The sequence below is a fragment of the Rhinichthys klamathensis genome, unplaced genomic scaffold, assembly GCF_029890125.1.
Source record: "Rhinichthys klamathensis goyatoka isolate OS25496 unplaced genomic scaffold, OSU_Roscu_1.1 h1tg000030l_1, whole genome shotgun sequence".
In the NCBI taxonomy this organism is placed as follows: domain Eukaryota; kingdom Metazoa; phylum Chordata; class Actinopteri; order Cypriniformes; family Leuciscidae; genus Rhinichthys; species Rhinichthys klamathensis.
Window position 1 is genome coordinate 1395556 of NW_026606580.1, and position 23079 is coordinate 1418634.

Here is a 23079-nt window from a genome sequence, read left to right on the forward strand (position 1 = left end):
AGACAGGTATAGATAGACAGATAGCCGATAGATAGATAGATAGATAGATAGATAGATAGATAGATAGATAGATAGATAGATAGATAGATAGATAGATAGATAGATAGATAGATAGATAGATAGATAGATAGATAGATAGATAGAACTATGATTTTTAAAGTACCACAAGCAAGTTTTTGGAAATCAAAAAGGTAATATCTCATAGATGAGCTCTATTCATTCGCTAAAGGTCATGTCTATTCAATTCAGTCAATTAAATATCGATACCCATCATTTTTCAGCTCCGCAAACACATGCACAAACAACAGAAGTAGCTTAGACAGAGAGACATGTTAGTTTAGCCACTAATCGCTGTTTCATAGAGTGATGGAGACATTATTGAAAGGTCGTTGTGACCGTTCATCCGTTCAGAATTAGCCTACTGTCGGGCTGTTTTCGCACGCGTTCAGTGCATTCAGGAGCGAGCGCCCGTCTGTCTCACTGCGTGTCTTATTGGAGCTCACCGCGCGGTGGCACCGTGCGTCAGCCCCCTCCGCGCGCACCGCACTCTCCGATCCGCTGCTCATACGATGCTGAAGATCTTCAGCGCATCGGGCCGGTTCCTGGGCGGCATTCAGCGATGACAGTTTGATCTCCCACGAAAACCGTTTTGCACCCTCGTACACATCGGAGCTTTACGCACAGCATGGTTCGTTTAGACCAAACGGCACAGTGGCGCACTGAAACGGGACTTGGAAAGTTACTTATGCCGAATAAACCTTATTCTTCATCTGGGCGGACTCAGTGAACGGGAGGTTCTTCACTGCAAAAGACTCGTCTTGGGGATAACAACAGCAACGCGCCAGGAGCAGAGACTAACTTTTGGCTATTGGAATGAAAATAACACAGCATTATTGATTATGAGCGAATTATCACCCGTCTAATCACATTGTGGGGGCCGTTATCAACTGTTCGTGAACTAGAGGCGTTTGCGCTCTGGATTGGGAATATACTCATTGATAAAACATTTAAGTAAATTCATGAGAGTAGAGACAGTGGATACAAAGGGGGGGGAAAAGTATATGTGATCACTGAAAAATCAATATATCTGTGCATTGGAGTCGTAGACTGTGCATGCGTAATTGCGCAAAGTTTTAATAAACAAACTCGCACCTACAACGGAGTTGAACGATTTTCACGTTTGAGACATAAATGTGAAGGATTAGTCTTTTACTGAGTTGCACACGACCTCGCTTCTTTGAGCAAAGACGCGTCAGAGACACTCTCGAAAATTACGCGCACAACTGTGGCTGGACTGTGGAGGAGCAACATGTACCCGGCGTACCGGACAAACGCGTGCAGTATCTCTCCATCTGGTCCTCTGGCAATGTGTGGGAATTCGGGAAAAGCGAGAAAGAGACCCTGTTGGATTGTAATATTGCTGTCGGTGCTCCTACATCTGGCGTCAGCACAAGGTAAAGAGTGCTTCTTTAAGTTGGTGTTTAAAGGCTGGAAATGAACAGAGTGTCTAAGGGACTGTAACATTTAACCTCCGAGTTTTGTAGTCGGGTAATTACAGTTTGAAAGCAAGGTGTCTTTAATGATAAATTGCAATATATGCAGATGAATTGAGCATGTTCAGCATCATTTAACGGCCAATTACATGAGAACTTGCTATTCAGTTATTAATGCACAAAATATGTGCATCTTGCACCATCTTTCCTTATGTGAGATATGTGCCATGCAGTTTTGCTTGCTCTCTTTCTCTTCTCTTTTATCTCTCTCTGTCTCATGGAGACACTGTACAGCAGTGGTTGTCAATCCTGGAGTACCTACCCCAGCACTGCACATTTTGGATGTCTCGCTTATCTGACACACCGATTTCAAGGCTTGGAAGCCAATAATGATCTTACGATATAAATCAGGTGAGTTAAATAAGGGAGACCTCCAAAATGTGCAGTAGACTACTGGAGTCCTCTAGGACCAGAACACACATGCTGTACATCCCTTTGCAATCACTAATCTTTAATAACCAACCTGCATTTAGAAGTGTAGTAAAGTCCATACCACATGCAGCAACTGTGTATTATACATGACATGGTCACGAAATTAACCAAAGGCAATTAATAAGTCTGTAGATTAACCATCAAAATGAATGGACTCTTTGCCTGTTTTATGACTGCACATAACGAGAAAGCTCTGTTACAGAGAGCTCACTTAGAAAAGTGTTTTCATATGGTGCATGTTCATAATAAGTACATTATCAGAGTGCTGACAGATTCTAATGTGAGATGTTATGATAGGAAGATTCATTATTTGTAATGGGGACTTGCAAAAAGTGCATGTAGGCATATAACTAAACTTTTAAGTATACATATATGAATACCTAGAGACATAAAAGATACACATAGGTAAATGAATGAGAAGCACAGAGCCCATTTCAAAAAAAAAAAAATAATAACTTTCTTCATTGCAATAACGACAACTTAATTTTTTCCCCTAATTTTGAGGGCACCCCCCCCCCCCCTTCCCGTCCTGTCCTGTCCTGTCCAACATGGTTTTATGCCATTGAAAAGACAGAGAGTAGTCCATTGAGTTTCTCTGCATGCAGAGTGCAAGGCATTTTAACTGGCCACTTGTGGTAATTTGCCTCTCTTTTCAGCTGATAGCCTCAAGCGGGGAAAATTGTTTTCGTCTAAATTTTGTAGACAGCAGGCGAGTAACAGAAGCTCGCATGAGCAGTCGCTTCCGTTCTTTCCACCTGGAAAAGGATAGAAGCAATATACTCAAATCCCTTGTATGGTGAGAAAAAAAAATACATTGGCTGGGTGGGCGATGATGGCTTAAATGAAAATATCTACACAGGTGCACAAAATGTTTTATATTTTCTAATATTTTTCCCAATATATTGTCCCCACTGTAATGCAATGCAGCTGAAATGTATTACTAAAAAGTTTCTCTCAGCTTGCCGGTTTTCTCCAAGCGTAGCTGGGCTGCTTATAGTAGTTATGCAAGCACAGGTGGGAGTGTTGGGAATGCGTGATAGCTGCAAACACTAAGCCCTGGATCGGGAAATAGGCTGTTCTGTAATGCTGCCTAGGGAGTAAACCGTGGCAAACTAGGACGTGCCATATATCCATCATTCATGAGTGTACGCTGTCCAACCTGACATTTACAGTAGAGTGATAACTTGCACATTGGGAGGATTAGGGTACCAGTTTGTGTAAATGTGCGTGGAAGGAAAACGGAGCAAGAAGAGCAGAGAGAGGGAATGTGTGTGTTATACTAACCTTCTTCTCAGCATCCAATGATTGTGTTCTATAATGATCTGTGGCATCTGTTGATCCGTTCAAGTTAATTGTCTCTAACCTCACAGGTTCTTCAGGAACGTCTGGGACTCTCACCTAAACATCATTAAAACAGATTCCCACCACAGTGCTTATGAAGCTCTCTGAATCTTGCAGAGGTTTTAATGAAAAAATCCATTGAGAAACTCCCACTCGGCAGAGAGAAAAAGCCCCCCATCTGAGATAAATTGGGAATATTACCTAAACAGAACTGTGAGGTCTGTACAGACTGCATAAATAAGTGTTTAACAGCCTTAAGGAGATAGTTCAACTTAGAATTTAAATTCAGTTGACACTATTTACTCACCCTTATGTCATTCCAAACCTGTATGCTCTTATTTTCTCCATACAATGCAACGCAATTTTTTTTTTCAATTTTCTATTTTTTCTATTTAACAACAGTTCATTGTGGTTATGGGCTGTTATGCTCCAAAAACCACTATAATAGCACCATAAGCGTGTGCCTATATTCCAAAGGTTCATCCGAAATCGCTACTACAGTTGATGAATAACAACTTTGTGATGTTAAAAAGCGTGTATGAATGTGTGTAGTATGAATCAAATCCAAACATAGTACATGCGTCAAGTTGGCATCATCATATGGCCTACGGAGTCAGTTGCATCACTTCATATTTTACCAGAAGTATACGTCATCCATGTACTGTTTTATGGATACTACGAATTTGCAACACATTCTCATCCTTTAGCGTCATATAGGTGACGCCATATGACATTTCGTCGAAATCTTACGCACATGGCATCCTTTAGCGTCAATATAACACGCACTGTTATGGGTAGGTTTAGGTCTGGGGTAGGGTACGGTTATGACGCCTTGGGATCTGCGTCTCATATTCACGCTAAAGGATGCCATGTGCGTTGGATTTAGACGAGCGTCACCTGTATGACGCCTTGGGTTCTGCGTCTCATATTGACGCTAAAGGATGCCATGTGCGTAAGATTAAGACGAAATGTCCAAAGCGTCACATGTATGACGCATTGGGATGAGAACGGGCTGGAATTTGAACATACGGTAACACTTCATTTTAGTGTCCTTGTTACACGTGTTACATAGTTACTATAGTAATAAATATAAAGTAAGCATAATTACATGCAACTAACCCTAAACCAAACCCAAATCCTAACCCTTCCCCTATAGTAAGTGCAATTATTATTACTCTGTAACACAGACACCTTCAACTAAAGTGTTACCAAACATAATACTAATTTCACATACCTTTTTTTGCCTACTATAGCAGGGATGTATGTCTAATCAAAAAATATAGACTGAACTTCCACTGAAATTCACTGATAATCATTATCCCTACCATGGCTCACACAGCAACTGATATTTCATAACTAGATATAATGAGCCACAGCAAAGATGACGTTTATCAGTAACCACTGCAGTTAGTTAGGAGAAAAAGTCAGATTAAAAGTGCAGTCACCTTTACCATTGTACGGCAAAATTTTGGCAGTCATTTCAATAGGAATCCATGTGATAGCCTGATAGGGAGTATTGTGTGAGGGCGAAAATGTTCGCCACACAGATTTCACTCATGTTCCAATTCATGCGGAATCACCAAGCTGACCAACAGAAAGCTGCTTGGTTTGAAAGTGACTTCTGTGTGAGCAGTGTTTCAAACATCTCAACGCTATTGACGATGGACAATGGACCTTTTCATGTGAAATTTCATACCTTAACAGCTTATATCGCTTGTGGTCCCATGCAATGACATGGTGTTGGACTAAATGCAAACAAGACGTAATCGAGACATATATTATGACTTGTTTTGTTTTGAGTGGACTCCGATATGATACCAAATCTGTCATTCAGTTAGCAAACATGGAGCTGTAGATCTGCAGAGCCTTGCCGAGAGACCATAATACACTCCAGCACATCTAACACATTGGTCAGGAAACCTCGGTGTCACTTTTTAACGCACAGGGTACCCCTTTAGCGTCATTTTGAGGAGAATGAAGTTTGAGGCATGCATGATTTGACTTCAGAAGATTAGCTTTGTTTGCATGCTGTTAAACCGTGTGTTTCTCTCTTGAGGTTTCAGAAGGAATTTATTGAGTATGGCAGGGTTGAGATGATAACTCTCCTGGACTCTTTGCGGAGCATATTCTTATATTCATATTCGTATTCATCATCGCCGCCACAACAGTGAACTAGAAAACTGAATGTCATCCGTTGCTTGACTGCAGTGTTTGACATTGATTAGGGGTGGTTGTGATGTGAAGATGCTCTTCAACCGAAGGCCTCGTTGTGGATGCGCTGTCTGATTCTCCGAGTGCTTAAACGCCCAAAACGGCGCATGTGAAGCACTTTTTCTGTCAGTTATAATGCGTGTATATCTAACATTTGGCTTCTCTTCCTTTGACCTTTTCCCAACCTAAATAAAGTTAGACAAAGAACGAAAGTTCAACTTAGGATATTTCAAGTTTGGAAGTATATTGTGGTCTTTTTGTAAATCAGGACTGACTGATGTATTCATGGGGTCTGACCTTGGCAGCTCCCTGAGATTCCAGCGATGGCCTGTTAAGTTGCTTACTCTCGACACTTAGGAAACCAGTTCGCTTGAACAGACATAGAGTCCTCATTGCTTTTTCATAAATACGAATCACCCAAAAACTAAGAGACAGAGGGTAGGAACTATTGATTAAGTGTCTTTTCCTTTACTCATTCTTCCTGAATCTTCCCCGCAATGTTAAACAGGGCAGGTGTGAAACTCCCTGTCGGGTCAGCTTGTGTCTGGACGGGGGCGGCTGCTTTCTTCGGACATACTGTTGCTGTGGGCAATGCCTCGGGCCTTTTCATTGCCAGAATACCAATTGGATGTAGGGGCTTGATGCTACCCCCTGATGACTGCTCTAGTGGTCCGCATGAGTGGATAGACTTCAAATCAAAAGTGAACTTATCACTCAGCCCATGACCAAACATATTTCAGATACCTGAAAATACTTTCTCATAATTCAGACACCACAGTGATAAATCTAGTCTGAGTACAGAAGGGTTGGAAGTGGAATTTACTGAATTACATTTCAGGGAAATTCAACAGGTCATGGCTTTCTATGGAATGAAGTATTCCTCTACCCTGGTAAATACATTTGTGAAATAAAACATATTTTTTATGTACACTACCGTTCAAGAGGTTGGAGTCAGTGAAAGTATTGTTATTTTTTTCCAGTAAGACATTAAAGACATTTAAAATGCAACAAAATATTTATATTTCAAAAATATTTGAATATTAAGCAGTACAACTGTTTTCATCACAAAAAAATATATTAAATTTGACAATATATTAGTTGATGTCAGTAAATGATGTCCTAAAATATGCATAGCCATTCCCAAAGTGATGTATGATGTATGATTCCAAGTGAAGGAATGATAAAGCCTGCTTTATGCTTGGCACAACTTTCATCTGACCACTTTCCACTTTCCTTTTACTTGTTGACATCATCAATTGCAATATTACGAAATATATATATTTTTTTGATGGGAGACCTCTTGTAATAAATCATTTTATTTATCAGGTTATTGAATTGCAAAAATATGTCATGTGAAAAAGCTATGTTTTTGTGATGTAATTTCCTGTTTGCTTTAATAATGCCCTAAAATGTAGACAGAGCAGTTAACTTTAACATTGACGGAAATCTCCAGCTTTCTGTGTTTTCACTGTTATACTGTAGTGGGCGCTATGACACATCTTCTGAAAGAGTACGGAATCTCCAGATCAAAACACAGTCGAAGAAGAAGCAGAAACAAGGGCTGAATCCGAAATTGTCCCCCTAAACCCTCATCTATATTCCCTACATTAGTCCACTAATACTGTTCACTTGAAGGAGTGGATGAAAACCAGTGAGCGAATTCGGACAGCCGTTGAGCGTACATCGGTTGTGTTCTTGTTGAAGTGCGTAACTGTCACAGAATGGAACTCAAAGGATTGTGGGATATCTAAGGCAGCAAAGGATACATCTATGGTGCCTTCAAAAAGCGATCAAATGAAGGTATCTCAGGAGACAGGAAGTGAAGCTACCATTGGATTTGGACGTACCTTGATGCCTTCCTACCTTGGAATGCGTCCTCCGAAGGCAGCATTTATCAGTTTTCGGATGGCAGCCCATATAAGAAGATGCATATGTAAAATAACGCAATCATCAACATTAAACCGCATATAAATCAAAACTGCCTAGTTCACCAAATGAAATGTCCACAGATGATGAGCTAGAACTGTGCAAGCTTTGGGGGTGTCGATGGACTCGATCTACTCCATCTATGTTTTGAACTCCGTTCTGAATCCGATCCAAACGTAGTCTTTGACAAAAACGCAATTTTCTCAGCTTATTGCTAGCCTGGGAAAACCCAGACAACTTCCGGCAAATTTAGATTTGCTCTAAAATTTAGTCTGGCAAAGAGCGCATTCAAGCCCATTTCCAATCCGTCGAAATCGCGGCACCAATCAGAAACGTTGGGGCGGGCTTTACACGATGACGACAGTGCTGGGATTTTGAAGCCTACATTACAAAGATGGATGCGCCGTCGAACATCACTCGTTCGAATCAGCTATCGCGTCTGTTTTAAGCGATTTGAACGTTTCCTTTTTGTTAAAAACCGAGCAAAGAACAACACTCGGAGATGTTTCTCCGCCGCTCTGCATACGTCATCTCCTTCATCGCTCTGATTGGGTTTACGTCTATCCGCGACGTCCGTTGCTGACGCCCCTCTGGAAATGATTTGTCTATGACGCTTTGCCAGACCATAACTCAGTTACAACTGAGAATGGTCTGGTTTTAACCAGGCTACAATATTGCTTTTTTTTAATGAAACTTATCCACATTCAAGTGTTGATAAAAAAGGATTGCAAGAAGCTAGAATAAAACATTTTTGCTTTTGTCTGTTCTGTCTTTTGATACATTGCATATTCAGATATTCATACAACAAAATATTCTGCTGGCCATGAAACTTTTGTGAAAATGATCAAAAATGCTGGCACTGGTTGGCAACTTTTTTCAAAAACGCTGGAGTGGAAAGAGTAAAGGTTCAAACACAGTGTGTGAGGTGCATGTTTTACATTTGAAATATCAAAATATCTTCAGTGAAACTCAAATATACGTATTTTCATTTACCTTATGTGCATTTTAAAGCATGCAGAAGCAAAAGCAGGTCTGTCCATAATTGCACCTCAGCGACAGCATCTGGAAAATGTAGAGAGCAGAATCTAGAGTCACAAAGGAAATGGCTTGTTCTGTCAGACAGGAACCTCGTAGTGTCCTGTAGAGCCTAATGACTCACTGTGTCTCAACTCACCTGGGGAGGTGTTATAGAGTCCGCAGAGAAGAGGTGGATATACATAGAGCCGGGTAAAATATTACATCCATTTTGGAGCCTAGCACAGAAGTCAGCAAATATGAAATATTTTTGTAAGAAAGTGAAAGCAAGAAATAAAGAGCGAGACAGAGAGAGAGAAAAAGTGCTTGTGATATTCCACAGTTTTCATTAGTGCTAATCAGATAATAATGTTTGTTAAATCAAGAGCTGTGTAATTTCTCTACCTACATTCATTATTCCACTGTGTTCTGCTCGTTTCAAGCAGTCTGTTCGTTTTGTGATTAGACGCTCTAATCCTCCACCCACAACGTAAAAAGAAGCCGTGTTTAAAACGCTCGGACAAATCCATTTGTGATTAGAGCTCCTCGGACTCAAGCGTGGCCAACAAACGCAACCAAATGCGCTCACACACTCCGAAGCACACCCGAATACCAAGTTCAAGGACTGCCAGCGAGGCATTTATCCATGGTGCGTGTTTTAAATGCTCTCTCTGAGCCCACTGAAGCAGGCTTTATGCTTCTAGTCAGTTGAGTCATGGCCCCTGAAGCTTTGACTGCACAAAGATATGTCTTCGGTGCCAGACTTCTGTGTTGCACGGTAGGCACGTGCATTGCTACCATGGTTCCATCTAAAACACGCCGGTTACAAACTCGTAAGAAGGTGTCTGGTTGCTTAGCAGTTGTCATTTGATTTCGCCAAGTTGGCGAAAGTCAAAGGCTGTGACTTGAACATGCAAACATGCTAAGCGTCAAACAAATTCTGTATAATTAGGGAAACTCTGGGATTCGGATTGTTAAGTGCGTTGGAATAGACTGAAAAAGATGCGTCAGTGGTGTAAAAAAAAAAAAGAAGATAAATCGCTAATGATGCTGATAATATCTTACTCTTGAGAAAGTTTGAGGAAGATGAAAAGAGCTGAGGAGGGGGCACTCAGGGGTGCCGGTGTAATTGATGCAATGCCGCTATTCGCAGTCGTTGCTCACGTTTCATCTGAAATGTGCTTATTGTCACTCCAGGGGCACTCTGTTTTTTCACTCAATGTATTCCAACCTTTTTAATCTGCACTTTTGCTGCACTTGCTCTTTGAAGTCGCATTACATAAGGGGACTGCTAGAGGATGCTTACAAGAATGAAATAAAATAATCTTCACAGTTTCTTTCTTGCTATACCTTCTGCTTAGCTAAGATTGCATGTCTTGGAAGTGCACACCATGGGCATGGTTTTGTTATATATATATATATATACACTCACCGGCCACTTTATTAGGTACACCTGTCCAACTGCTCGTTAACACTTAATTTCTAAGCAGCCAATCACATGGCGGCAACTCAGTGCATTTAGGCATGTAGACATGGTCAAGACAATCTCCTGCAGTTCAAACCGAGCATCAGTATGGGGAAGAAAGGTGATTTGAGTGACTTTGAACGTGGCATGATTGTTGGTGCCAGAAGGGCTGGTCTGAGTATTTCAGAAACTGCTAATCTACTGGGATTTTCACGCACAACCATCTCTAGGGTTTACAGAGAATGGTCCGAAAAAGAAAAAAACATCCAGTGAGCGGCAGTTCTGTGGGCGGAAATGCCTTGTTGATGCCAGAGGTCAGAGGAGAATGGCCAGACTGGTTCGAGCTGATAGAAGGGCAACAGTGACTCAAATAACCACCCGTTACAACCAAGGTGGGCAGAAGAGCATCTCTGAACGCACAGTACGTCGAACTTTGAGGCAGATGGGCTACAGGAGCAGAAGACCCCACCGGGTGCCACTCCTTTCAGCTAAGAACAGGAAACTGAGGCTACAATTTGCACAAGCTCATCGAAATTGGACAATAGAAGATTGGAAAAACGTTGCCTGGTCTGATGAGTCTCGATTTCTGCTACGACATTCGGATGGTAGGGTCAGAATTTGGCGTCTACAACATGAAAGCATGGATCCATCCTGCCTTGTATCAACGGTTCAGGCTGGTGGTGGTGGTGTCATGGTGTGGGGAATATTTTCTTGGCACTCTTTGGGCCCCTTGGTACCAATTGAGCATCGTTGCAACGCCACAGCCTACCTGAGTATTGTTGCTGACCATGTCCATCCCTTTATGACCACAATGTACCCAACTTCTGATGGCTAATTTCAGCAGGATAATGCGCCATGTCATAAAGCTGGAATCATTTCAAATTGGTTTCTTGAACATGACAATGAGTTCGCTGTACTCAAATGGCCTCCACAGTCACCAGATCTCAATCCAATAGAGCATCTTTGGGATGTGGTGGAACGGGAGATTCGCATCATGGATGTGCAGCCGACAAATCTGCGGCAACTGTGTGATGCCATCATGTCAGTATGGACCAAACTCCCTGAGGAATGCTTCCAGCACCTTGTTGAATCTATGCCACGAAGAATTGAGGCAGTTCTGAAGGCAAAAGGGGGTCCAACCCGTTACTAGCATGGGGTACCTAATAAAGTGGCCAGTGAGTGTATATACAACTGTATATGGAATTAAATTACTATAAAATACATAGTTATGAAGTACAATAATTTGTATATTTAAATACTTAAATAATATTAAGGACCTGTATGTAAAATAAGCAAACAAATATTTAAAATATTTCACCTATTTTTAAAACTTCTTGTTGCCTCACATGACTGCCAATATAAAATATTGTATTTCCTGTTAATGAATTATATATCTACTGAAATATATAAATATATAAATATAAAAATATTTGTACCGGTATATGTATGCATTAAATAATATTTAGGAACTCTAGAATGTAAAAAAAAAAAAAACATCAATACATTTGTATAAATTAATTTATGTAATAATTGTCCCCTGAAGGCAAGTTTGAATAGAACCCAAGTGCAGTTTATTTACAAATCAAAACATGATCAAACATAAAACAAAAGCATGGCGTGGCATGAAACTCAAAACGTAACCGTGAACATAAACATGGACTAGAACATAGACATGGACTTACTAACAGTGGATACAGGAAACATGACAAAGACATAAGACATGATCAAAACAAGACGTGACAATTTATTTATCAAACTTGTTGCCTTACATAACTGTAAAATATATAAAAATTTAATTTAATAACTGGTAATTACTTAAATAACTTTTAACTATATACAATATATAGTTATGAAATAAAATAATAAGTATATTTAAATACGTAAATAATGTTGAGGAACTATGTTTTTTTAAAATGCAAACACATTAGTATAAATAGCGTAGAGAGTAGTACATTAGCGCATTGGGTTTTAGAAAAGCACATTATAAATAAAATGTATTATTATTATTATTCGTATTATTATAAATGTATTTATTTAGAATACTTAAATTCAATCAATATTTCAGATTTATTGTTGCATAACTGTACAATTATATAGAAATGTAATTTAATAACTGGTAATTCATTATAATTATATTGAAATACAATGTATAGTTTTGAAATAAAATAACAATTACTATATTAAATATGTAAAAATTTAAAAGCAACAATACATACATTTTTCATTTTGAATTGATTGATTGATTGATTGATTGATTGATTGATTGAAACCTAACATGCATAAAGAAATCAATCTACCTTAATCAGTCTGCTTTCATTCTTCCATACATATTTTGTTTATATGAATGGTTACAATGGTTGCAAGTTTTGTGGTGCATAAATTGTATTTTAGTGCCTATTTATGCCATAACTATGCTGAATTTTTAACTTTCACAGCTGGTGCAACAGGCCCCTGGTCTACACCATTGCCTCTATGGAATTTCAGTACACAAGCTGAGACAGATGGTTCATGGTTTGAGCCTCTATGGAGGTGTCTGCACTGTGACCATTCATAGTTTCAGCTGTTCTCAGGTTGAGTAAACTGGCCCCCAGCTGACCTGGTTTATGGCTCAATCTTTCCAATCACTCTTTGATAAAGTTCCATTTGCTTCTGAAACCGTCTCTAATAAGAAGCGTTTTGTGATCTCCTCTGTGTAGGAATATTAGTGGGCGCACGTTAACCGACTCCGTTGTGGGAACATTAAGCTTTGAAATGTTGAGTCAACGCTGGGCTCTTTTCCATATACAGTGTGTGGTTGCCTGCAGTGGTTTCTTTGAAGTTACGGGTTTCTTCCTCTCACTGATGTCGGGCTTGGTCTGAATCAAGGCAGAAAGGGGCTTTATAGGGAATAGCTTTTCAGCATGTGTCATGCTAACGCCACACCCAACCGTTTCAGCATGGAAAGCTTTTTCCCGCCTCCATTCTTCCCACATGTCTCGGCTTCTGCACTTGTGTCTCCAGGAATCGTTTAAGCAGAACCACACCTGGATTGTAGCATCTTTTGCAACACCTCTTTGGCCAACACTGCTCCAATATTAGCTAATAGAGATTCCAGATAGAACAAAGGTGAGTTTACAGCATGATGCCATAGGAAAACCTTTTTCATTTCCACTACTTTAGAAAACCATCTATGTACTGATCATTTAAAGTACTCAGAAACAATCAGTTGTTCTAGATAACTTTTTTGATGCTTTTAATCATCTAATAAGAACAGTGTTGTGCATCATTCAGAATTGAATTTGAAATTTAAATGTAAGCAATTAGGATTACAATGATTGTTTGTCAATATAAACTTAAGTTTATAAAAACCCTTTAACTTTTATTGGCTGGGTGGATGGATTGATGGGTTGCTGGATGGATGGATGGATGGATGGATAAAGGGAGGGAGGGAGTGAGGGAGGGATGGTAGGAGGGATGGATGGATGAATGAGTCAAAAAAAGTATTTCTAATAAATCATACAAGCAAATACAAGCAAATTTGACATTATAACCCAAACGGAATCAGAATGACTATTGAATCGAATCAGGAACATCAAGGTTCTAAACAAGAGGTTGATCTGAAGTTTTATTTACATTGTTAATCTAATAAGATTAGAACAAAATGGCCATCTCAAGCCATGTCATCTCAATGGTGTGCACCATTCATTAATTAAAATTAAAATGCAAGCAATTAGCATTAACATGAATGTAAAAAAAAAAAAAAAAACATACCTATATTTTATTGACCAGCAAAGCTTGTCAAGGCAAATTTTGAATGTTGACTTGTTTTGAAAGTTTATATAAACCCTTTAAGTAGGCAATCCGTAGCTGAACTCATTCAGACACCTCTCCTCGTATGAACCCCCCGCGTACGAGCCTCTGCGGGAATGTTGGCCATTATCTGCGACATGGCGGAGCCCATAACTCTTTAAAGCAGTATTTAATGCAGAAAATCAGATGAACATACCTCCGCGTTCGCTCGGAGAATGCTGCACTCAAGTACTCGTTCAGTAGGTAATAGTCAGTGGAATCCCAGGCCTTTTAAAACACAATTACGCTTTTGGGGTGGTTTACCAAAGTCAGACAGAGATTATGGTGGTATGCTAATGAGCGTGCAGTGTGACACGTTGTTCACGAGGCCTTTGAGTCTCACACTTTCAAGCAGCGAGCTGTGCACTTTGAATAGAAATGCTATTTGGCCCGTGCATAAGGTGCCACCTCTGAACCCTGTAATTGTTGCTCCATCATGGTGCTTGCATGAACGTGTGTGTGAATGCGTCTTAATAAGAAAGAAAATCCAGTAATCTCAAAATTCTTGGGAATAATTGGACCTGTAGCTGGCCTCATGGGATGATGCCACATACTGTATTCCCTCAAGCGTTAATGATCTCGATTCAAGACACGTGGCACACAGCTCTAACACAGAGGGGGTGCAAAGCATTCAAACCGCAAAATGCCATGAGCCGTTAGAAGTGTGTTTGTGTGTTTAATTCCATTTTATTCCTTTTTAGATATAATTTTTGAGCTTTCTACTATTTTGTTAATAAATACTGTGAGAAGAAAGACTAAACATTGGGGAGAATAGAAGGTGGGATCGGACACAAACTAAAAAAATATTAGTTTTATTTTTTTAGAAATGGTCAGCTAGGTTAATTTATCATACTGGCTAATATAAATAAGACATTGTTGAAATTGTAAGAATGATTTGTGATAGTCTTGGTAGTATCATTGAAAAAGGAGTGAAAAAAAACAAGCCAATCATTAATGTTTTAAGTGTTAGTATTATTATTATCAGGGCAGTGAAAACATGGCAAGTTTCTGACCTAACCAGGACAACATAAATGTTTTTCGAGGGTTAGTTTTTGGAGTAGTATTGAAGATTTGAAGACAATATTCTCTTTGTATTCTCTTGTTCTGCTGCTACTTTGTCACACTTACATTTCTGTATCAATGTTTACCATTCTTGGCAATTTTGTAACTTTAAAGATTAATAGTTTTTGTTGTAGCATTGTCATTTGAACGTCCCTTCAGATAAGAGCTTCTGCTTAATGGTTAAGCATAAATGTGACAATGTAGACATCCAAGATGTGATGACAGACTTCACAAGCTTCTGGGTTCAACTCGATAGAAGTGTGCGTGTGCTTTTTCGTCACACTGCGCTAAGATTAGTCTGTGTGATAAGGGTGACATGATGGCACACAACCAGAGGCATGTGGTTGTGTGTGTGCTTATGCATATCAATGAGCATATGGTGCCTGCCACTCTCTCCATGAAGATGCCACCTCTCACCAGCACAGAGGGGCTTCATCAATCAATGCCACGGAGCAGAAGACACTCGCTAGGGGAAGCCCAGACCCCCGATCAATTCCTGCGGGTACACGCCTTGGTTTCCCAAACTCTCCACCTCTTTTCTCTGCCCCTTTGAGGGCTTATTTACCCATCCGCCTTTGGAAATAATAAAACACTTTTCCTTCTGGATTAATCAACTGTAACCATATGTTCCCAATGAAATTACAGTGCAGTTTGGACCACTGAAAACAGCTGTTGCCATTTTGAAAGAAAGAATAGGGATGTGGGAGTGTAATTGCCATAACTTTGATTTGTTGGGTGCTTCACTTTGATGAGTGAACACATTGTGGTTTTTCGCATACTAGCAGAATGGAGGCGACGAAAACAACATTGTGTCCATAAAGAAACTGGCATTATCATAACTTTAGAGTGTGTTAAGATGACCAACAGTGTTACTGTGGTTATTATCTTCAACAAGGTGATTATTTCTCAAATTCTACAGTTGATCCGATGATTGTTTGCAAAGCTCCACAAGTTATCACCGAAATCTTTCTCTCTAATCCCCAGGTAATTGAGGTGGTGTTTCTGAATATATCTCCTGTCATATTCACCAGAAATCAGGAGATTGGTAGCATTAACAAGGTTTCCTTGGAAATGCTCCCTGCTGCCATTCACTGTGTGTTATATTCAGTGGAACATTTGCTAAATATTTTAAATAAATGGTGTTCTTTTGAACTTCCTATTCATCAAAGAATCCTGAAAAAAAGGAATCATGTTTTCCACATATTCCAAATATTAATAAACACAACTGTTTTCAACATAGATAATGAGAAGAAATATTAGTTGAGAACCAAATCAGCATATTGATTTCTTAAGGATCATGTGACACTGGAGTAATGATGCTAAAAATTCAGCTCCGCCATTACATAAAATGCCGCATTTTTTAACATAAGAGACTTGTTTCAAAAACATTTAAAAGGTGCTATGGATGGATAGATGGCATGACCAATGTAATCTGATTCAGTGAATAAAAATATAACTAACCTCACTCTAAGAACTAAAACTTAAATGACAGCAATAGGAAGATGACAGGTTGGCAGTTGTACCAGAATGAATATAGCTGTTCCGTGCGACATGTACAACGATGGTCGTTCATTCTCATTGGTTTTCCACTAAGAAGCGTAGTGGCGTGGTGGTCCTCCATCCATCTTGATTTGTCAATAGCTACAATTTTAATTACACTTGAGTGCTGTCAGCCTGCCATGCTGGATTGGGGGAGAAAGATCGATCTGCTCTTTCTAATTGATTAATTGCCCCGCTGATGAGCAATCTCTTCTTCCTTTTTACAGTCCTTATCATGTCCGTCCACTAAAGCAAAGGCCGAATGCTGAGGGGACCTCTCTGTATTTTGAGTCGAGGCTTGTTTTACAGTGTTTTGTGCAGCGATGCGAGCAGTTTTGTAGGAAATGAACGCTGGGACCGAACAACAGTACATCACTCTGGTCATTACGTGGCAGTTATGGTGGGTGCAGATAGTGGGGACCGCAGCCCAAAAACGGTTTTACACCTAACGGTATCTTTAATTTGTGTGGCTGTTTTTCAGTCTCTAACGGCCTTTCCGCCACCATTTCGGAAATGGAGGTGAGGATATATGTTTGTTATTAAACAGGCGAGAGCAGCAGGGCTGGATGCTGAGGTGCTTCACTTCACCTTTCTGAAGTCCTCAGCTCTATAAAGCATAAAAACACGGGGTAATGGAAGCACTAGCTCCACAGCTGTCTGTTCCTTTAGCGATTGTGCCTGGAATAAATCGTGCATTCCTGCTGTGAGTATTAAATGTCCTTAAAATTCTTGTAAAATTCACCCTTAGGGCAATGTCGTGTCGCCAACTTTGACTAAACATCATATACTGGCCAAGAACCGCCCAGTTAAACCATCTGACTGATAATGAGTTTTTTTTTTTTTTTTTTTTTTTTTTTTAAATAAATAAAAATAAAATAAAAAATCATCCTACATAGGGCTAGTTGTTTAGGGAATTAATGGATGATAACCAAAAGATCCTAAAAAAAAAACAAGAAAAAAATGTACTCAAGAAGTCTTTCATTAAATTTGAACTTGTTTAAACCTGAAACGAGAAAAAAATTCCAGTGTTGCAAGACAAAATACAATGCATTTTTAATTGAGTAAATTAAAAATTAGAAATACTTTAAAGATTTGTAGATATTTTAACTGGAAATTTAGTAAAATGCAGTTACTTATTTTATTTAAAAAATGTAAAAAAAAAAAAAAAAAAAAAAGTAAGTAAAATGTAACAAAAAAAAATGTAAAAATGCAGTGTTCCTTTTTTTTTAGCTGCCATTTAGGGATTGGTCTATATGAAATAATTAAACTACAATAATAGTTTGGCATAAAATAAAACATGCCTCTTCAAAGGATGTACAAAAACACAAACATATAGAATTTTGCAATATAGATAGATAGATAGATAGATAGATAGATAGATAGATAGATAGATAGATAGATAGATAGATAGATAGATAGATAGATAGATAGATAGATAGATAGATTTCTTTGTTTTCTAAAGTCAGCCAATCAGATTAGAGCTTGCCAGACTGAGAATCTACTTTCCAGTTTTTTCAGCAGTATGCATCAGATGATGGGTGGTCCTTGAAGAGACCTTTAAGGTAACTTTTATATTTTCATTTTAAAATAAGTGCAAAGTGCCAGCAAAGAGATGCTAGGTTGCGCTAGAACAGTGTTATTGTCAACAGTGTTCTGCTATTGAAATCCAGTTATTTTAGTGTTACCTTTCGGAAGCTCTCTGATAGCCTCTGTAATAGACTGAACCCCACCAGCTGTGCACAGGCTCAGGCATGGTAGTCATTTTGCATGCGGCACGAGGGCTGCCTGTCTTGGTCCCCGCAGTGGCACAAAGTGGGTGGGCTTTTTAATAGACATTCTAGTGGTTACTAGAGAATGTGCACCTTGAGATGACAGTAAGAGAAGTTAGACCAGATGCTGTACATCTGGATGTAATGACCTTGGTGGTCAAATCAGTCTTTCGTGTTAGGAACCTACTGCAGCCCTGTAATCAAAGACAAAAAAAAAGAAGCAATAGCTGACCGAAAGGGGAATTGGAGGGCTTCCTATTGAACAAACACAATAATGGCAAAGTAGCAATTTCTGAGCAAGGTGACAGCCTTTCTTAAGGAACTCTAGAGGAACAAAAGGAGTTTGTGAACAGCCGTTGATTGGAGTATTTGTGTGTGGATGCGTTTGTGACGGCATATACGGCATGCAACTCCTCTTGAAGGATGGAAATAGCCTCTTGCCTGGTTGTGCGTTTTTTCAGGTAGACGACTGAACACAAAGACAAGCATAAAGAGAGTGTACGCTGCCTGCAAAAGGCTTGTCTGTACAATCTGCCACGGCACACAATGACCAAATCTCTCTTTCTCTCTCTCTCTCTCTCTCTCTCTCTCTCTCTCTCTCTCTCTCTCTCTCTCTCTCTCTCTCTCTCTCTCTCTCTCTCTCTCTCTCATGTGCGCTTTCTCTTTGTGTCCTTTAATCAAGCTGAAAAGCCAAATGACATTCTGTTCTGGTGCAAGTTAAAAAAAATGCCATTTACGTGGCCTTGGGTTGTGGTTAGAGTAATAAAGCTGAAAAACATCTCAAAGTGATGCATTTAACTCTTTGTGTTAGCGTAAATTGAAATAAACATGTTAACTTGTGTCATTTAGATGAGAATCGTGTTGTTTTCTCTTGATTTGAGCACTTAAGTGTGAAAATAATTATATCAAAAGATGCTAATATTTGATTAGATGTGGTCTGCAAAAATCTCTGACAGTCTGTGTTCGTCCTGTGCCGTTTTCGTCCCCTCAGCGTGTTTCTCAGAAGCATATCATTGCGCAGCATGGCATTGACCTTTTGACACCTCACCTGCACTTAGATACTTAAAATAGCAGGTGCTGAAAGACCAAATGGCACAGTGGTTGAGGACAAAAAAATGTAATTTTCTGAAAAGGTGGATAGAGTGGATGTGCAAGTTGTTTATGTAAGGGCTTTTTTTATAAGATCAGGTTTTAGGGGCAGTTTATTATGGAAGCTTGTAACCGCCACAGAATACAAATTTAAAAGGTAACTGCAGCTTTTTATCTCACAATTGACTTTTTTCAACTGCAAGTTTACATTGCACAATGCTGACTTTTCCTCTCAGAATTGCGTGATATAATAATAATAATAATAATAATTTGTTACGTTTATTTAGCACTTTTCTGGGTACTCAAAGCTGGCTTAGTCCTGCTTAGCTTCAGTGGGCAACCCCACTATAAAATGAAAATATAAAAGTTACCTTAAAGGTCTCTTCAAGGACCACCCATCATCTGATGCATACTGCAAGCTCTAATCTGATTGGCTGACTCTAGAAAACAAAGAAATCGAAATGAAAATCAGTATCTATCTATCTATCTATCTATCTATCTATCTATCTATCTATCTATCTATCTATCTATCTATCTATCTATCTATCTATCTATCTATCTATCTATCTATCTATCTATCTATCTATCGTAACTATACTGATTACAAAATTCTATACCCCATATAAACCCGCAATTGCATTTCATAAAGTCAGAATTGCGAGATATAAACTATAAAAAAGTCAGTCATTTTGTCCTCAGAATTGGACTTTATAATTTGCAATTGCGAGTTTATATCTCACAATTCTGAGAAAAAGAAGTCAGACTTGCGAGTTTATATCTCGCAATTGTGAGAAAAAATTTGGAATTGTGCGATAAAAAGTCACAATTATCTTTTAAATTGTATTATTCCGTGGCGGAAACAATCTTCCATAGTCTATACAACACCGTTTTCAACTGAAAACTTTTTATTTATTTTATTTGTATATTTTTATATGAAAAGTTTAATTAATATTTTGCCTTTTCTTGTCTTTTACAAGTACATTACATGTACTGTACCTGCTCTAATAGAGATCATTGAGCCATTTCCATGCAGCTGTCCATCAAATCCAACAGAGGAAGTGACATAGGAGAGTGTTAGCCATCTTTGAACTAACTCTTAACCAGTATTTTGCAAAACACAGGTCAATAAGCTATATTAAACGTTTAACGAGAGTGAAATTGGCCATACCAGACCACTGCACTCTGTACAATAAATATGAATTACCCTCCTCTATATACTCGTCTCTGATCTGAAATGCATGCTGACATCACTAATGAAAATAGCCGTAACCCCTGTCAGAATTCTTAAAGCATGTTCTGTTCCAGCATGCCGGTCGCTAATGGTTAACAGAGTTTGCCTCATCACTGTAGCGAGGTTGGAGCGTGCCGTGGGTGCATGATGCGGTTGGCGGGCAGCCCTGCACGTCTGCCGCCGGCTCCCCATATTGATAAAGACGGGACAGCCTCCCTCCGGCCCTTTTCCTTTGGGAGCACAGCTCTGTTTGATGCCACTTCTGCTTTTTAGTGATCACTTCTCTATCTTTCTCATCTTTGACATTCCCTCTCTCTCTCTCTCTCTCTCTCTCTCTCTCTCTCTCTCTCTCTCTCTCTCTCTCTCTCTCTCTCTCTCTCTCTCTCTCTCTCTCTCTCTCTCTCTCTCTCTCTCTCTCTCTCTCTCTCTCTCCCTCTCTCTCTCTCTCTCTCTCTCTCATTCGCCTAGATCTGAGCAGAGCACTAGTGTTGAGAAGGACAGCTTGCTCAAAAAAGTTGCTTTTGTTGCTGCTCTGTGTGGTTATCCTCTGTCTTTATCTGATGTTAAAACCGCTGAAAGTACTGGAAGTGGACTGCCGTGATCTATGTGAATTCATTTGAATGCTCTCTGAATTCTTTCTGGGAACTTATTTATGGGATTTCAGAAACGGTAGTTGATGCAGCAGGCAAATATCCGTTTATACTGTAGATGAGTGAATAGATAAGCTGTCACCCCCTTAATCTAGTAAACTCTGCATAATGTTTTGTCATGTGAACATTTATTTAGATATAACCCATCATATAATCCTACTTGTGATTGAGAGATACACATAAAAGTAAAAGTGGTAACCTTTTTAAATCTTTTGTTCTATTTGTATACTGTATCATAAATAGTTGTGAGTTGCCAATGTTTAAATCAATGTAATTTATTTTGCTAAAAATCTTAAATTGAATTAATTTATTAAATTGAACTAAATTCTTAAATGAAAAAGAACTATTGTAAAAAAATAAAAAATAAATATATAATATATATATATGGCAATGTTGTCAAAACGATCCTCATTCACACAGATCCGCGAAAATGACAAAAACTGCTGTATTCTGCTGACAGGCCAGTAGTTGGCGATGTCACTTTGAAAAGAAATTACGTGCCTATAGACTGAACACGTAATACTCATGCGCATGACATGACCGTTTTCAACAATTTGCTTTTTTGCAGTAGACGATAACTGTATCGTTTCAAACACTTGCACTTTGAAACCCGTTTTCAAAAGTTTATTTTTAGGACGCCAAAACACCCGTTATTGTGTAAATTAATGGAAAAAACCCATAAAAGGTTTTATGTTTTTAGTTGACAACTGTGTAATGTAAATGGCCCCTTAAAAAGTTATATATTTATTGTATTGTATTGTATTTTTTTATTTTTTTTCGTCTCCACACAGTTCATTTTAGTTGTAGGTCCCATTCGGTTTTATTTGAAATGAAAATAATATTTATCTATTTTGTAAATATTCTTCTTTATGATTTTATTCAGCTTTTGTTTTCAAATTTGTTTGGTCATATTTTTGTTTGAAATGTACATTGTTTATGTATTTCTGTTACTCATTGAGATGACACAGCTTACCCTTAATGAGTGGCAACTTAAATCCGTCAAGCCAAAATGCAACCTCTCACTCTTAAAGCAAGAAGAATTCATCTCATATTCACAGCTCATATTCAAATAAGGCTCTCATTCCACCTCAGGCTGAAATCCTAGAATCACCCTGATCATCTCTATGAATATATGCTGTTTTCTGAATTTCCCTTGGTGTTGAAATCAGTTTTAGCATGGCTTTTGATTGGTGTGTGGGTTTGTGCAGGTTCCAGTTCATTCTGCAAGCATTAGGGCATGCCTGTCTGCATTTGTGAGTCTGATACAATCTTCCCCTGGGATTAATTTCCCTATGTGTATCTCTCCAATTCCATGCACATAGGGATGTAACCTCTTAAAAAAAAAAAACTGAGCTCCTCCGAGTGTAAACTAAACTTCAGCTCTGCCAGTCTTCCTACCTGTTAATGAGACCTCCGTCAACATGGTATCCTATACCTGCCTCAGCCGACTGCGTTTATGAGCTGCTGCAGAAGGAAACCATGCATTATTGTGGAGCTGAAGCCCAGCCATTAATCTGGCCCCTTTATCTGGCCCTCCAAGTGTATGGCCATCATCATTTATTCCATTCAGAGTCTTGGTCAGTACACTCCGCTCCCCATATCTCTGCTTGTTGTTTCTGTATATGACCCTAGCCACTGATGTACTTTATTTTTCACCTCGGCCTACACAGAGACAAGCCCTGTCTTTTGCATATGTAGGAGAGCGTTTCCCTGAATGGGGACCATATATAGTCAATTGTGGCCAAAGGAGTGCAGCCTTTGTGCCGTCAGAGTTCTGGATACAAAGACATGCCGTGCCATAATTAAACCACAAGGGTCATTGTGTTGCAGAGTCAAGGCTGAAGCACATCACATCGCTCATTGGCTGACTGTAGCTTTATATGGTGTGAGAGAAGAGGTTTCATTCAGTAGTCCAGTCTTGTGTAGACACGGTTATTCAGTTGTACACTGCAATTCCACTTGTCAGATT

General features: G+C 39.1%; 1 protein-coding gene across 6 annotated transcripts in view; it reads left to right on the forward strand.

Annotated features, from left to right (window-relative positions):
- Positions 1–547: 547 nt before the first annotated feature.
- Positions 548–23079, forward strand: part of sdk2b (sidekick cell adhesion molecule 2b) — a 342012-nt gene continuing 319480 nt past the window's right edge. For 4 of the 6 annotated variants that reach the window (XM_056245433.1, XM_056245436.1, XM_056245434.1 and 1 more), the window contains exon 1: positions 548–1454. In XM_056245433.1, coding sequence (XP_056101408.1) covers positions 1310–1454 — 145 coding nt within the window. In that variant the 5' untranslated portion in view covers positions 548–1309. The remainder of the gene's footprint in view (positions 1455–23079) is intronic. The other 2 variants (XM_056245437.1, XM_056245438.1) reach the window with 1 other exon arrangement.